Source organism: Homalodisca vitripennis, chromosome 4 (genome assembly GCF_021130785.1).
Source record: "Homalodisca vitripennis isolate AUS2020 chromosome 4, UT_GWSS_2.1, whole genome shotgun sequence".
Taxonomy (NCBI): domain Eukaryota; kingdom Metazoa; phylum Arthropoda; class Insecta; order Hemiptera; family Cicadellidae; genus Homalodisca; species Homalodisca vitripennis.
This window is the reverse complement of record NC_060210.1, coordinates 167,084,142-167,100,909: the sequence shown is the minus strand read 5'-3', so window position 1 is coordinate 167,100,909 and position 16,768 is coordinate 167,084,142. Positions and strand designations below refer to the sequence as shown.

Genomic DNA, 16,768 nt, shown 5'->3' with positions numbered 1-16,768 from the left:
TTTGTAGTACTTTATATGCACTGATATGAAAACACTAAGTCAAGGTTGATGTTCCCGATTCCAAAAGACTCAATTCTTAATCATAAGTAAATGATGCAGACTGGATGATTTACATGTTGTGAATAGAGTTCTCACTTTCAATTATTCAAATTTTGAATATAAACTCTTTACCATTATGTGGAAAGTCAAACATGTGATGCTTCAATATGTAAACTAATTAAATTATATAAATTAAACTTAACACCCAGAGAGAAATAAGTTTTGACCTTTCCTTTAAATATTTTTATGTTACTAAGTTTTGCATACTGAAATATCCTTTTTTTAGTATGCTCAAACCTTTTGAAATGACAGCTTTACAACATCATTAAAAGACAAAAAAAAATGTAAACAATTTTACTCATCTATTCAAAATACTGCAATATAAGAAAATAGTCATTATTTTGACTTTGGGGTTTTGAATCAACATCAAAAGTACATGAAAAATACATTGACTTTGTAGTGAAAATGTTTATATAAATTATATGATAACCTTAGTCATAATAAATCTATTCTTAAAGCTAGTTGTTGATATTGACTTGTTGCATGTCGATTGTAGAGGGTGTTTATAACAATAATTATAATTAGAATTTGTTACAAAAAGGAAAGATATAGATAGTTTGAAAGATTGAAAAACAAATTGTGTGACAGTATTTTAATTACCTATATGATATATTGTGAGACATATTTGTACAGAATTTAATTGTCTGCCACGAAATTTGTACAACACAGTTGCTTTGTGAGTTAATGTCCATTGATGTTACCTTTGTGCTTGTGGTTCCATGATTGGTTAACAAAGCCTACTCTGTAACATCACATCTCTCCACTGTGCCTGTTTCCAGAGTTGACAGTTTTTACCATGAAACCCCATCAATTATAAATAGCAAAACCATGTAATCTCGATCCTGTTATCCAACTAAACATTTCCGTTCATTTAGTTTTTGCTATCCTCTTTGCTGTTTTTAGATAACACTAATGTACTGATTTGTAACCAGCTCATGTTCATTTTACCACCACTTATTTTTCTAAGCTATAAACATAATGTAAATTTACTCACATTCACTTTTTTGCTGAAATACTCGTTATAACATGGCTTTTAATATTATGACTATGGCATAATTGACTGTAAATTTAAAATTTAGTTACTTTTTTATTTCTGCTTTCTTAGTAAGCATAATATTATAAACATTTTGTATGTGTTTATGCTAATAACAACAAAACATTAAAGGAGGTTGTTAATCTTATAAATATTTAAATATTATTCTTGATTTTGTAAAGAAGCAAAGGTATGACTATAACGACTTGGATTGTAGATATTAATATTCCACAATATTAATATTTAAATTATCAATGAGACATCCAAGACGATATAAAATATTTTTTGATTAGTAAGCTCCGAGTGAATATTCAGTACAATTTATTACTAAATTGTTAACTACTAAATTATCTGGTTTGTCTAAAATAAAAATCACAGTTCTAAATAAAAATAATAGATTTATTTTAAACTGGCAAATTAATAAGTTCAACGTTTAAGAATTTTCATCGTTCTATTTTCCACAAAGAATTGACAAACCGTTTAGTAAATTTAAAAGTTCCTTTGGCAAGAAATAAAAATATTAATCAAATATATCAAACTAAAAAATCAGAGCTCACTTCTAAAATAAAACAATAAATTTTTAAAATAAAAATCAAATACCACTTGGAAATAACTAAAATAAAAATGTTCACTTCTAAGTTCACTCAAAATTCAAAATAAAAATTAAAACTTAACTTTCCACTAGTTGAACCTTAACTTTCAAGTCTCTGCAATTCAGATTACAACTCTCTCAAACAATTATTAAAGTTCAATTAATTACCAAAATTAACAATTTCACAATAAAAACAGTTCCATTTAAATATTAATAAATTACCAAATCTCAATTAAAATTATTAACAAAGTTCAATTTTTAATTCACTTTTCTTGCAAGTATGAACCAAATGTAACTGTATGATTCTATTATGCTCTATTGTTCATCGAGAATTAATTATGCAGATTGCTCTGTAGTTTCTATGAATTTTTATTTTGAATTTTGAGTGAACTTAGAAGTGAACATTTTTATTTTAGTTGCATATTGAAATTATTTGATTTTATTAGTGCTTATGCAAACAGTTACATTGTAAAATATATATATTTTTTTTCTATGAAAAATTACAAAAAATTTAGTTATTGTTTTGTAAACGATTAAATTTTTTTCATTATTCTGGGGGGGGGGGGGGTGGGGGGGGGGGGGGGTGGGGGGGGGGGGGGGTGGGGGGGGGGGGGGGTGGGGGGGGGGGGGGGTGGGGGGGGGGGGGGGTGGGGAATGTAGCAATTCCGTGGGATTCAAAGTGTGTGATATGTTAGTATTGCTGTAGTAATGTGATAAATATGAGTTAGACGTAGTATGGTCTTTAGTTTTTTTTTCTTAGCAATTCCACATGTCCACTCAGTTATAAGTCATCATCAACTATTATTCAGAGAAACTTAGCTTCATATGTCATTTTCACAGCAAGTAGAGCAAGAATTCAACTTTTTCTTCTCCCAAAACCCTATTTGTTTGTTTTTGGCATATTGACATCTAGATCATTTTCATGGCAATATTGATAGGCCATGTTCATTGCTATTTACTATTTATATTTATTTAACACATGGACTTTGAGGGACGCACGTTATTACTATCCCCACTATTAAGTATGGGTTCTTCATCACAGAAAGTCTCGTTTTTATTTTTCTTTCCCTTTTGTAGTTTTTACTTCATACAATTAAATAAATAAACATTTCAGTTAAGTGGTTTCTTAATATAAATGCGTAGTTTGTAGCCAAGTTTAATTATTTATTTCCACTGTAAATACCACTTTACAATAATTTAAGCAAACAGTATGTAACATGATAATAACAACACTGACAAGAATTAGGATGAAAAAATGTAATTATTCCTAACTGGTAATGGTATAGATAGCAACAGACAACAAAACGTAAATTTAAACATTACTTAAAATATCATATAATTATTCAACATAAAATGTTGAACATTTGATCAAGTTGGTCCACATATATATATATATATATATATATGTATGTGTTTATTTGCATAAAATTTCTGTAAGTAAGAATTCCGTGCCTTGGAATACTTTTTACTGTCTTACTTTTTTTGATTATGTACATAATTACTAGTGTAAGAGCCTATAGTAGGTTCGTGATGATGAATATTATATAAAGCATGTAACATAGGATTTAGCTGGATAGAGTTCTATTGTTGTCTAGATTTTGTTGAAGAAATTATTTTTTAAAAATGTGGAAAGCCCCCGAAATGAGAAGACAGAAGGTGAAACCAAGTTAAGAGCCAATTACCCTGAGGGTAGCCGGTCCCCCAGTTTCATCACTCCCCTATACTTGTCAGTGATTCTCCCCCAACCATCATGCTTGTACAGGACAGTACAATCAATACAAACTTACTTAGGAAAGTTTCCTTCAAGTTTGATATGATATTAAATTATTGCTTTACTGAAAAATGTTAGGATTAAATCCATTAAAATTGATTCAGTTGCAAGTAAAATTACAAAAAAAGTGTTTAAATTTTCTTATTAAAATTAATGAAAAATCAAGAGGAATAATACAACGTAGCATTATTAAAATAGCCTATGCATTTTTCACATTTTTAAAAATTTTGTATTGTTTGAGCTAAGGAAGGAATCATTTTTATTGTTATGATTAATTTTATAATACTGTAGTTTTCTATTAATAGGTTTTTACTTACAGCCAAATATATCTGATAAATTCCACAATGTTTGCTATGAATACTCCTTGTAAATAGGATGGTAAAAAGTATTTTTTAAGGTTTTAGAAAAACATTTTAGGATTATAAATTTATTAAGTATAAACCATGTTAGTAATTTATGTATGATCTAATTTATTGTTATGTAATGTATTGTATTATCTTACACAGAGTGTCTAGCGACTGGGAAAATTGAAAAAATACCAGGAATAGTCAAGGATTTTTAACAATTTGGAGAAAGTCATGGAAAAGTCAGGGAATTTCATTATAGACTGGAAACATTTTCCTGTTATTCTTGCAAGGTGTCTACCAGTCACAGAAGTCCTGGAAAAGTTACGGATTTTAATGGGGGTTCATGGAAATGGTCATAAAATCACGGATTATTGCTTTGTCACAGAAATTTTCTTTTTAAAATATCTGTTTTATGGCATTGTGATAAAACTAGTAAACATGAGTTTTTTAATATTGATTATACATTGCTCATTAGTTGTACAACATAATAAATAGTATTTCCATAACAGTTCTTTTTAAAATTATAAAATACTAATTTAGATGGCTGTAAAAATGTAATGGAGATCAAACAGTCAGTCAAAATGTAATAGAGATTAGGCAGGCAGTCCAAATGTGTTATACATATAAGCAGCAAATGCCTAATTTTTTAAGTCAAATTTCATGCAATATGTACAGAGTATGTCATGAAATAACAGGAAGTTGTAAAATTAAATGTCTTTCAGATTAACAATAATTACAAGCTAGTATTAAGTACATTTTTATTAAACTTACATATTATAATGGACATTGAACATAGGTAATATAACTTTAAATACATGTGTTTAGTCTTAATAGTTCTGACTTCTTGTTTAGGAGTTTTGAATTCTGACTGTTTGGTTATTTTAGTAGTTTCAATCTTAGACTGAGTAACTCTCAGTTCCTCACTGTTCAGTATTTATATTTTCTTATTTTTTGTCTTATTTTAGCCCTAAGTTAAAACTTGGTTGAGTTAGAACATAGTTAATATAACTTTAAATACATGTGTTTAGTCTTAATAGTTCTGACTGTTTGGTTATTTTAGTAGTTGCAATCTTAGACTGAGTAACTCTCAGTTCCTCACTGTTCAGTATTTATATTTTCTTATTTTTTGTCTTATTTTAGCCCTGAGTTAAAACTTGGTTCACCATGACACCTTTAACCAAATACTGTGCTCAGGCAGATATGTTCATCTTTTAAATGCTTCAAATTAACAAAGATTGAAATTGAGTGCTTTAAGGCTAGCATTTACATGTAAATAAGTGTCCTGAGCATCCAAAGTTGAGAAATGATGAGAATTAAGTCCGTGTTATGAAATTGGTCTTTAATATGGCTGAAACCTCTAGTGGCCATTCAGTGATTTCTGACACAGAGTTCTGTAAATATCAATACCAGAACTTCTATCAGCCATTCAGGAGAAGCGTCTGTTCATTTAAATTTTAAATGGTTAATGGGGATGTACTGTATATTAAACCGTCTACATAACTATTAACCTGATAATCTAAATAGAGGCCATTTCTCATAATAATATTTTTTTTTATAAAAATGACTTAACAATATTCAATTTTACATGGTCATCATATATCTTTTGTTTTTCGTTGTTGTTCGTATTGTATAACAACTATCAAGTTTCAGCTGATATATAGATTATTCAATTTATTTTTATAAACCTTTATTTGCTCTACAAATAAAAATTTATAAATAAATTAATAAAACTTGTAGTAGATCATTTTCAGAAATTGTCATCATTGTGTAGTTATTGAATAATTAAACTTTTTCATACTTTCTCTAGATCGATCATTATATTATTAATCCATTTTTAATGTGCTTAAATAACACATGAATTAATTATGTTATTATGATTGTAAAAATGTAATTATTATCAACATTTATACATTTTTTGTGATTAAATGATAAACTTTACTGACAGGATAGTTTTATAATCAATTTTATTTTATCTGTTACAGATGCCTAATAGATTACGTACTATACCATTGAATAAATTTGTGACATCTGTGGTGTCAATACCGTCGTAATTCATAAGGTGAGAAGTGCTAATATTCTACACAATTGATAGTAACAATCATTTGTAACCGGATTTCTGACTTTTGCCATCATTATATTGTACAAACATAGGACACTACATTTCTAGAATACGAATGTATTGCCTTATACAGATATCAAAACAATTTAGTCATAAGGTTGAACAAGCACTTAATGGAACAAACTATTATAGTGCAAGACGTCACTGCAATTCTAGTGGGCAGTTATTGCTTCAAACCTTGCGGTGTTGCCACATTGTCGTATCAGCTGATTCTTAGCATGAAGCGACACAATGACATCTTGATTCGTTCCGGTTGTTTATATCCGTTTTGTTTTTCGATGTTTAATTATTCTGCATGTTTTTATTTTATTAATAGCTGTTCCCCGCGGCTTCGCACGCTTTTTGTAAGCTTTGCTCGTGTATGAGCACTTCTGGTTCAAGTGAATTATATTGTCAACGCCGATGTAGAGTTTACCTTGTTGACACTATCAAGAAAATCTGCCAAAAGTGTATGTTTATAGCCATTGTACACGTACATGTACTTAATAATAAAGTGGTCTAACATTCAAGCTATAAGGCCAAACAGAAATTCATTTGAAAGACAAATATCCATAAAAACTTAGCTCCTTCACATAGTGTGTGGTTATTATACACAACTATCTCGTAATTGTAGTTTACAATGTGCAGGCGCTTTGATAACTTATATATTTTGCAGCGCCTCCTGGTGGTGAGTTACATCAGTGGGCATAGCATATAAACCTTCTACGTCGAAAAATACATATACATACAAATTTTCATAATGATCGGTCAAATAGTTTCTGAGTCTATAAAGGACAAACACACAAACATTCATTTCTATATATTATATAGATTATATTTTGCTCTTATTCTGTTTCATAGTATTAATCCGTGTAAATTTAAATCGTAAAACTAAAGGATTCATAAAGATAGATTAGAAGTAAAGATGAGCTGTAATGATCACTCAATTGTTGAGTTCAATTGATTATCCAATCACTAGTTATTCTTCCGTTCAACACACACTATAACCCAGGCTTGCATGGATATGTCTCGTACTATAATACATTTTATACAAAGAGTTCCTTGTACGTTTTCCAATGTTTAAAATAAATTAATCAACGTATAGAAGCTTTTAATTAATAATTTATTTTAAAACAGCCACTCCAATAATAAGTAAATTTTACTTTCACGAGGCCTTTCCTTTGAAAACATTTTCAGACCCACATAACAGAAAACATTATTCTGTTTTTTTGAAGTTACTTAATATTCCCCTGTTTATGTAGGTTAATGTTACATAGAAACATGTTAAAATTAATTTTAGGATTATAGACATTTGCTTTTTAGTACGAGTCCAATTTTAAAATTATAAGATTTAAATTAATTAATGATGTAATGAAAAAAATTTACTAAAGCCACTTTCTATTATTTGTTATTTTTCCGTGAGAAAAATGTTTAAAAATTAAATTTAAAATAAACAGAAAACATTTAAGTTTTGGAATACCGAAATAAATTCGTAAATCAGGAACAGCTAAAAAATTTAACACAAACCTTGTGAAAAGAACTATTTATTAGATGAATAGGCTAACAGTTATGTCTCTGACCTTGTGCTGATAGCAGGCATCCCTTAAGATAATACCAACTGAGAAGTATTGATCATGAGTGTTTGAGAAAATTAAAAATATTACAAACTCACCTAACTGTTCATTTACATAACCAGAGGACAATGGTGGCCATAGTGTATTTTGCGATAACAAAGTAATTCTCATCGATCTAAGATATAGACCTAAGATCTAAGATGAACGAAAAATTAATTTCATATATTTCATTTTGATCTTCACACAGTCAAAAGTACTTGAAACAACATTCACTACACAAATTGTCCTAAGTTTCAGCAAACAAACCATTAAAATTGTTTACCCCTTCACGGTTTTTGACATAATATAACATTCACAGCGATTACATAAAAGTGTGCTACAGATGTAATAATTCTGTATTCTCTTGTGTGCCATAATATTGTGCAAGAAACATATCTATGTCAATTGCACGTTGCACAAGTAGCTGTGACGTTTTTACTACATGTCAGGACTTCCTTGGACCTCTGTCATGAGTGTTTATACCTTGTTAATTCCATTGTAGTCAGTCACATAGTGCAAATAACTACCGCGAGTTATTACATACCCTGAAATATTTTATGGTTTTATTTCTATTGTTTATTTATGGAAATAACCAATGCACAAATAGACAATTGGCTACATTTGCATTATGATGCGTAACCACAAATTGGTTGGTTTTAACATGTTGACTGCGGCAGACGCCGAAGTGCGTTTACTGTCATATTGGAATGCTTATCACTCAAGATAGAGCGGCAGTGAAGGTGTTAAGGTACACAAGAGTTGGGAACTGTTACGGCTTAAGAAATATAAAACAACAGATACAATGCACCTCGATAAATGCCCAAAAGGATTTCCACAACACCTTCATTTTGAAATAAACTATGCAGCAAAATATGACCATTCATGAAACGGGAAGAATATTTCAATAACAAGATTCACGGTGCCAATCATTAACAAATATTCATAATTCTGTTATCTTGTGCTGATATCCCTATTTCTCTATAGTTTCTTATCCCCCCTTACCAAGAAACCTTAGATTTTCCCCAGTTTCCTACATCAATAAATTATTTGAGATGTAACCTAAATTTCAAATGTTATTAATTTTTATTTAATATTAGCTGTTACTCGCGGTTTCGCATGCATCTTTAGAACCGAATTCCTTATATTACTTAGTAAAAGCAATTATGATGTAATATGATGGAAGTCCTATAAAAATTTTAAAACGTAAGTAGGTATACATGAGGTAGATATTATTTAAGTCCATGGTAAATAGTATCAGAGCTTAACTTAATTATTATATCATGTTTGGCACGTGTATGAGCATTTCTGGTTCTAATTAATTATATACATAACGTCACAGCTGAATCTGCCTTGTCATCCCGATCAAGAAAACACAAATCTCGGATCACACAGGTCTCGGAAACTTACTTCAGTCAAAAAGCGTATATATCTAGTCCTTGTCATATATTTTAGGTGAAGATGTTTCCAGTACCATAGTAGAGTTTGCCTTTTTGTTCTGACGAAGAAAAATTATATATACTTACGTAGGACCAAGATGACTACTTCTGTTAAAAAGTGCCTACTTAAGACCGTTTAAATTCACTTACCTACTATGTCGTAGTTTAGCTTGCCATATTGCCTCTATCGATATATATATATATATATATATATATATATACAGGGTGATTCATGAAGTTCTCCCCCCACTTCTACAGCACATTGTACTAGTAAAAATAATGAAAAAATGTTATATAAACATAGGTCCGAAAATGCTTCGTTAGCGAGTTACAGCTAGCGAAAGATTTCGCCTGAATTCCTGGGTAAAGAGTAAAATAAAGCCATACTGAACTTTTGGAAAGGTTAATTAAGTAAGAAATATCGTGGATTCTTATGTATTTTTACCTGATAAAGCTAATAAAATAGGTTTCAGAACTGTACCTGTAGTAGTTTTTGAGGGATTCAGGGTTAAATGCAAAAAATTGGGGCACGAAACAATGTTTTTTTAAGTTTGATGTACAATATCTTTGTTAAATTGGTAATAAATACATAAAATCAACAAACATTAATTGTAGAGAATTTAATTCTGAGAAAATTGATATAATCATATAAAAATTATATGTTAATGTTTTATTTACTATTTGCATTACACTACCGATCAAGCACTGTTTAAATAAATAAATATATGTTTATTGCCATCTTAGAAAAATGCATCAGCAAAGTCAAATATACACCTAAGTGGTATAGTCTGGAGGCAATTTTACTTATTATTGATAAAATTTAAATGTAAACAGATGTTTCAGAAAGTTTGTCGAACTATAGCTGTCAACAGCTGTTTAGTGCCAGTTTAATTTGAATTATGAAATGTAAAAACTACAATTTTTCTGAATTCCAAAATATTCCAGGTAACTTTTCTTAACTTTTTCTTCATTAAAACCTTCCTTGGATTTCAATAGATATTTTACAAAAAGAATTAACCGAATTGGTCCAGCCGTTCTCGAGATTTGCGCTTAGCAACACATTTTGCAATTCATTTTTATTTTATAAGATATAGTGTGTGACTGCCTAAGTATTCATTTCTGGGAATGGAAATAAACTATATTGAAAAATTATTAAAAGTCATTTTAGATAGTTTTAGGTAATGTGGCTAAAGTAAATACTCAGATCTAGATGTAGACTTGTATAAATAATTTGGTTTTATTTTGCCAAGTGTAACAATGGTACAAAGTACTATTGCCATTATTTGCCCAAAAAATTGTTACAATTTAAAAAATACTATAGAAATAGATTTCTTATATAATAATCCTTATTTTTGAAGTTACTGTTGACTGTTGCTGGTACTGATTGAGCTTTAATTTGTTTCAGGCATGCTCTGGGAGAAAATGAATGTGGTTATTAAAAAACACTCCACCATTAGAATGAACTTAAACAACCAACTGTATTTTAATTTATTTAAGTCCTATTATAATATTTAAAGGAGCTGTTAATTTTTCATAGTTTATCAATATATTTTATTTAATAAACTTTCATAAAAGTCAAATTATGATTAATTGGTGTGTAGAGTGTTTGAATAAAATTAAGTTTTAACCGCTAAGCTCTTAATTGACCAATTAATATCTAAGAAGATGAAAGACTCTGGTATAATGGTGAGCAGTGGAGCTGCCCAACAAAACATTGTTACAAATAACAATAATTCCATCATACAGAAAGAAACATCGACTATCATGAGTGCACGTAAACTTCCAAAAAAGAGGAAGTTTGATCCATCAGAACTTGAAGAAACTGACAAACCCGTTATGTCAGAACATCATCTGCCCCCGAGTGTGGTCGTAATGCCTCCTCAATCAATGGCAGTGGATTATTCTGGAACATCAAAATATCAAGAAGCTGAGAGAAGAACAACATATGATATGCCACCTGTTATAAAAATAGAAGATAGAAGTGAACCTATTTTAAATAAAGAGGTGATCACTTCGCATGATGAACCTAACAATGTACTGATGCCAACTGCAGAAATGAACTTAAGTAGAAGAATGAATGGACGTTCTGATATTGATTTACGAGAATGGATGGATCACAGGGTATTAGCTAAGAAAGACCAGGTTTACTTACCTGGAAAAATCCGACAAGCAGGGTGCAATGGAGAGGTTTGGGTCGAGTTTGATCACATGGAAGGTAACAAAATGGCTGTGTTCACTGACGTGTTGTGTAGTGGAAAGTACAGTGTGATAAGTGATGCTAGTCCTTCACTGCAACAGATATATCTGGGTGTGCGAGTCTGTGTTCGTGTAGCAGGTTCAGACGAGAATCAGTCAGTGTTTGTTGAAGGATATGTTAACAAGATTATGATGTCACCACCAAGATTTGCTGTCAAACTTGCAAATCACCATAACAGTGAACATGTTGCCAAACGTGCTGAGCTTCGTCTGCTTCAGCCTCCCTGGCGAGATGAACTGGAAGATGCCGAGGAAAGAAATGGACAGATGCCTCTTCAGGTGCAACATGTGGTACCTACTCTACAGCCAGTCAGCTATTACAGGTAACACTAGAATATATCTATACAACTAATCTACATAAACCTCTCCTCCTGAGCAAATTACTATGGTGTGTTTCTTGTACTACTGAACTGAATTAATTCGGACACTGGTGCTGGGGGCTATATTACACTTATTCATACTTTTCTAACTGTGGCAATTTTATTCTTAAAACAAAACTATTAAAACTAAACATCCATTACATTATAAAGCTTATTAAATTTGGTCTAATTTGGTTGTGTTGTAACAATTATGATAATTTAACAAGAATTTATTAAATTAAATAAGAATAAATTATCAAAATATTTTGTAAACATTGACTTGTTCCTGCCATCTTCATGGTACATAACAAGCAAACGAATAGTAGAACTATAAAAATAAAGTCTTATGTAAACGTTGGTTGGAGCACGTTTCAAATAATTCCAATTATTACGTAAGCTAGCATCAAGTCAAAAGGAACCGAAATAAGAAATGAAAATGACTGCCACACTGTAAAAGGTAAAAATGTGTTTTATTTTACAAGGATAAGTTAGGGCTAAGAAGCTCTTTCTGACACCACCTAAGGATTAACCACTTAAAGGTGACTTCTGAACCACACCAATGGTCGAGAAGGCGGGCTGCTTGCAAGGACAGTATCGTTGAACGGTCACCTATCCAAGTGGCAGCCGTGCTCGACATTGCTTGACTCTGTTATCTTCCAATAATTGCTGTACCCGCTTGCTCTGCACTATAAGTATATATTACTGTCAATGGAGTGATATATACTTAAAGTTTTGTATATTTCCCCTAGGTAGCAGCACAAGGCAAAACAACACTGAGTAAACTAGGACAAGATTACTGCATATAGATTATTCCACTAGAAGTTAAAACTATCGCTATATGAGGGCAGCGTGAAGCAGTAGAGATATGATAATGCAGATCATGGTGATTGGACTTTCGATTGCCCAGGAGAGGGCATCTTAAATATAAGATCTGATATTTGATCATTTTTATTGTAGAAACCACTCACTGTAGTATAGTGAATTTATTCCTGTAACATCTGTTGGTTGAGATGGCATCTGAATTAAAATATAAAATTCCAATTCCACCTAACTACCTTACAGTTACAGGAATTTCATTAAATGACTTGCAGGACATGATGAAATGACTGTTTCAGGTCTATGACAACGTCACCTCTACACAATAATATGGCCACTCCTATAAGCTTACACTCAACTTCAACAGCATTATCTAATGCTAGTGCAGATGACATACGGCACAGGAACTATGATGACTTCTGTGAAAGTGATGACGATTTACGTAGAGAAGATATTTTTCTACTCACAGACGCAGGTAAAGTCACAATTTGCTAATTATACAAGGTGTGTTAAGTATGTATCATTTTGATATTTAAAAAAGCAAACTTTGTGTAACATATATATTTCAAAATGAAAACACACACTTTTATTTAATTTTCTACATAATCTTCAACAGTAATAAGGCATTTGTCATAACGAACAAGTTTGTGAATGCTTTTATTATGTATACTGTCATCTGAGTTAACAGCCACTGGAACATAGTGATTTTGATGCGATTGTGGTCATTGTGGCACTGACCTTCAAGATACTTCTTCAGTTCAAAAACACATGTATATTTAGATTGAGGCTGTATGGAGGATGATGAAAATATTTCATGTCAAATGATTTAATTAGATCTTTTTAAGTTTGTTTTACAGCATGTGGAAGGGCATTATCATTAAGCACCATGAGCACAATTTTCAATAGTTTCTTTCAGTAACATCATAAAAAAACTTTCAAACTTGAAAGAACTTCTTTGATAATAAAGAAATCCTGAAGCTTCTATTCATTATCTTGTTATCGTTCATTTTTTGCATCAAATCATCAGTGATAATTGAGGGTCTCCTACTCGTTTCTTGTCATGAACATTCTTTCAGCTGTCTTTTTTGAAGGCTCTACCCATTTTCGTACTAATCCATCAATCATATTGTTTTGTCCAAACATTTCAAACACATCATGGAAAAATTATAACAGCTTTCATGTCTTTAGCAGTAAGAAAAGGAGTAACAGTGTGGATTACAGTCGCTGATGCGTTTTAAATGTACATAAACAAATGTAAACACATTCGGTTGTTGTTGTAATAGTGGTGTGCTCTCTGTGACTTGCCAACAGATGTACATATACAGTATGTATACACATGTAAAGGCACTTGTTGCTACAGTCATGTTGTTGTGAAAGATCCAGTTTTAACAACTAACAACTATTTGTTGCAATATTAGCGTTGTCGTGGCAGTACCAGTACAATCATTTGCTTTTTAGTTCTCATGATTCCGTGATCATTCCAATTATGAAGTCTCATAACAAGGCAGTTCGAGTTGTGAGGATCCACATCTAGTTCTCGGTAAAAACAATACTGAATTAATTAAACTAATTTTGTTTTACTTTTGTGAAAAATCATTGATAATTAAACATATATAATTGTATTTAATTCAAGTTAAATCTCACTGTACTATTAATGTGAAATTTAATGTTATTACCTACATGACACCCAGAATGTTTTTGTTTTTACAGATGGTTGTAAGTTGTCTGGAAGCAGTAAACGTAGCAGTATGCAGAGTCGAGGCAGCACCTCCAGTCTAATGGAGCATGGCAGTATTACACCTCGCTCCACTCCAGCTACCCCAAGGTAAATCCAACTCAAATGCAACAAAAACTGTGATTATTTTGTTAAGTTACAATGTTTATTAATATTACAATTGAATGCATATTATAGTGATTCATGTCCCAAATAGATAGCGTTGCCATAACTTTTCACTGACCAACCGGGACGCCAATATTTGAAATGGGTATGGGAAGATTAAGTGTAAATAACATTTAAAAACTTGGTGTAGAATGATTTTATGAACTTATTTTCTTTATAAAAAATATAAGAGTGGTTATAACTTAAAACTAAAAATACAGTTTGGATTCTATTTTTACAGGGTTTTTATTAAATCACTTCAAATTATTAAACATCACAAGCTCAGAAAATGTTACTGCAATTGTGATTATAGGTAAAAATTTATTCCATAAAAATATTGACAGGGATAAATTTAAAGCAAAGCTTATTTTTGTACAATCCATATTTTTTACTAGAGTGAATATTTTCTACACATAACGTAGAGCAATGGTGAGTTTGATTCAATACGAATATTAAGTTCAACTCCATCTCACCTTAGTCGGGCATTTCCGTAAAAAATCAGTTTATTATGGACCAATGTAAACCAGTGGAGTATTTTTATTCTCGCGAATCTCCAGACTAAACTACTACTAGCTGGGACAATCCAGGTAATTGGTGGAACACTGGGGCAAGCTTGTAGATCCTGGACAGTCCAGGCCAAACCGAGGCTATGGCAAGTGTACCAATTTATATAAAATAAACTATCAATTATTGAGAAATATCAATAGTCAAACTTTGGATTTTTGCTACAGGTCTCAAGCTGCTACACCTCACAAGTACAAGAAAGGCGATGTTGTGTCAAATCCAAGTGGCATTCGGAAGAAATTCAATGGCAAACAGTGGCGTCGATTGTGCTCAAAAGATGGCTGTACCAAGGAGTCACAGCGGAGAGGCTATTGTTCCAGGCATCTCAGTCTCAAGGGAAGCAGTCTTCGTGCAGGACCAGCAAATTTCCCAAGGTAATTTTCAGAACAAAATCAGTTGTGAAACCAAACAAATGAATTGAAATCCACAATATTATATTGAAACGTTTATAAGAAACGAATTTACCTTTATATTTATTACATTCAAGTACCTATTCTGTAATGCGTAAAGTAATAAAAATCTGCTATAACCTAAGAAACATAAGAACACACAAGTTTTTCTACAAAGTAGGAATACTTTTATAATCATATAAGTTATTATTATACAGGGTGATTCATGAAGTTCTCCCCCCACTTCTACAGCACATTGTACTAGTAAAAATAATGAAAAAATGTTATATAAACATAGGTCCGAAAACGCTTCGTTAGCGAGTTACAGCTAGCGAAAGATTTCACCTGAATTCCTGGGGTAAAGAGTAAAAATAAAGCCATACTGAACTTTTGGAAAGGTTAATTAAGTAAGAAATATCGTGGATTCTTATGTATTTTTACCTGATAAAGCTAATAAAATAGGTTTCAGAACTGTACCTGTAGTAGTTTTTTGAGGGATTCAGGGTTAAATGCAAAAAATTGGGGCACGAAACAATGTTTTTTTAAGTTTGATGTACAATAACTTTGTTAAATTGCTAATAAATACATAAAATCAACAAACATTAATTGTAAGAGAATTTAATTCTGAGAAAATTGATATAATCAAAGTCTAAAATAAAACAGAAATAAGTACCAAAAACTGATTTTATTCAGTATAATACATTACTAGTTTTAAGCAAAATTAATCAGGTTGGGCCAACCGTACGCACCTTTTTATAATAGATGTTCGAAAATGAGGCCATCATTATCAATACATTTTGCAGCACGTTTTGTGTATTGCTTTTGTTGCGTTTCTTAATTTTTCAGGACTTCCCTGTATCTGCACAGCCGAATCCATAATACGGGGCAATTAATTCATCACGAGAATTCACTTTTGTCTTGTATACAAATGTCTTTCATCCATCCCCAGATGCAATAATCCAATGAGATAGATCTGGTGATCTTGGTGGCCAAGGGTGAGGCCCTCCATGACCAATCCAGTGTCCAGGGAATTGATGATTTAAGTAAGCAGAAACGGCACGTGAAAAGTGGGGAGGTGCTCCGTCATGCTGGAAGTACAAATTTTGTCTGAGATGTAAAGGAACATTCTCTAACAGCTGCGGCAACTCTTTCTTGAAGGAAATGCAAATAGAACTCAGCATTAGGCGTCCAGGATTTTCTTCTGCCCATGAGTGTTCATTGTGCAAGTTATTGACACCATCCCGAGTGAATTGTGCCTCATCCGTAAACAAAATACGCTTGTAGAGTTGATTATTAATATTCAAAAAGTTGCAAAACTCCAAGCGAAGTGGACCATCCCCCTAGCTGTAGATGTTGAACCTTTTGTTTATGAAACGGATAAAATTTGTTTCGATTAAGTGACCTCCACACCGTTGACTGCGAAACTCCTATCCGCCTAGAAATACGTCGTGTACTTACACCTGGACTGCGATGAACAGCATTAATAACATTATCATCATCAAGTTGGACAGCTCGT

General features: G+C 31.6%; 1 protein-coding gene across 4 annotated transcripts in view; it reads left to right on the top strand.

Annotated features, from left to right (window-relative positions):
- The first annotated feature begins 5,822 nt into the window (after positions 1–5,822).
- Positions 5,823–16,768, top strand: part of LOC124360562 (protein capicua homolog) — a 60,977-nt gene continuing 50,031 nt past the window's right edge. For all 4 annotated transcript variants that reach the window (XM_046814286.1, XM_046814285.1, XM_046814284.1 and 1 more), the window contains exons 1-5: positions 5,823–5,901; positions 10,395–11,568; positions 12,720–12,895; positions 14,131–14,245; positions 15,031–15,237. In XM_046814286.1, the coding sequence (XP_046670242.1) occupies positions 10,655–11,568; positions 12,720–12,895; positions 14,131–14,245; positions 15,031–15,237 (1,412 nt within the window). In that variant the 5' untranslated portion in view covers positions 5,823–5,901; positions 10,395–10,654. The remainder of the gene's footprint in view (positions 5,902–10,394; positions 11,569–12,719; positions 12,896–14,130; positions 14,246–15,030; positions 15,238–16,768) is intronic.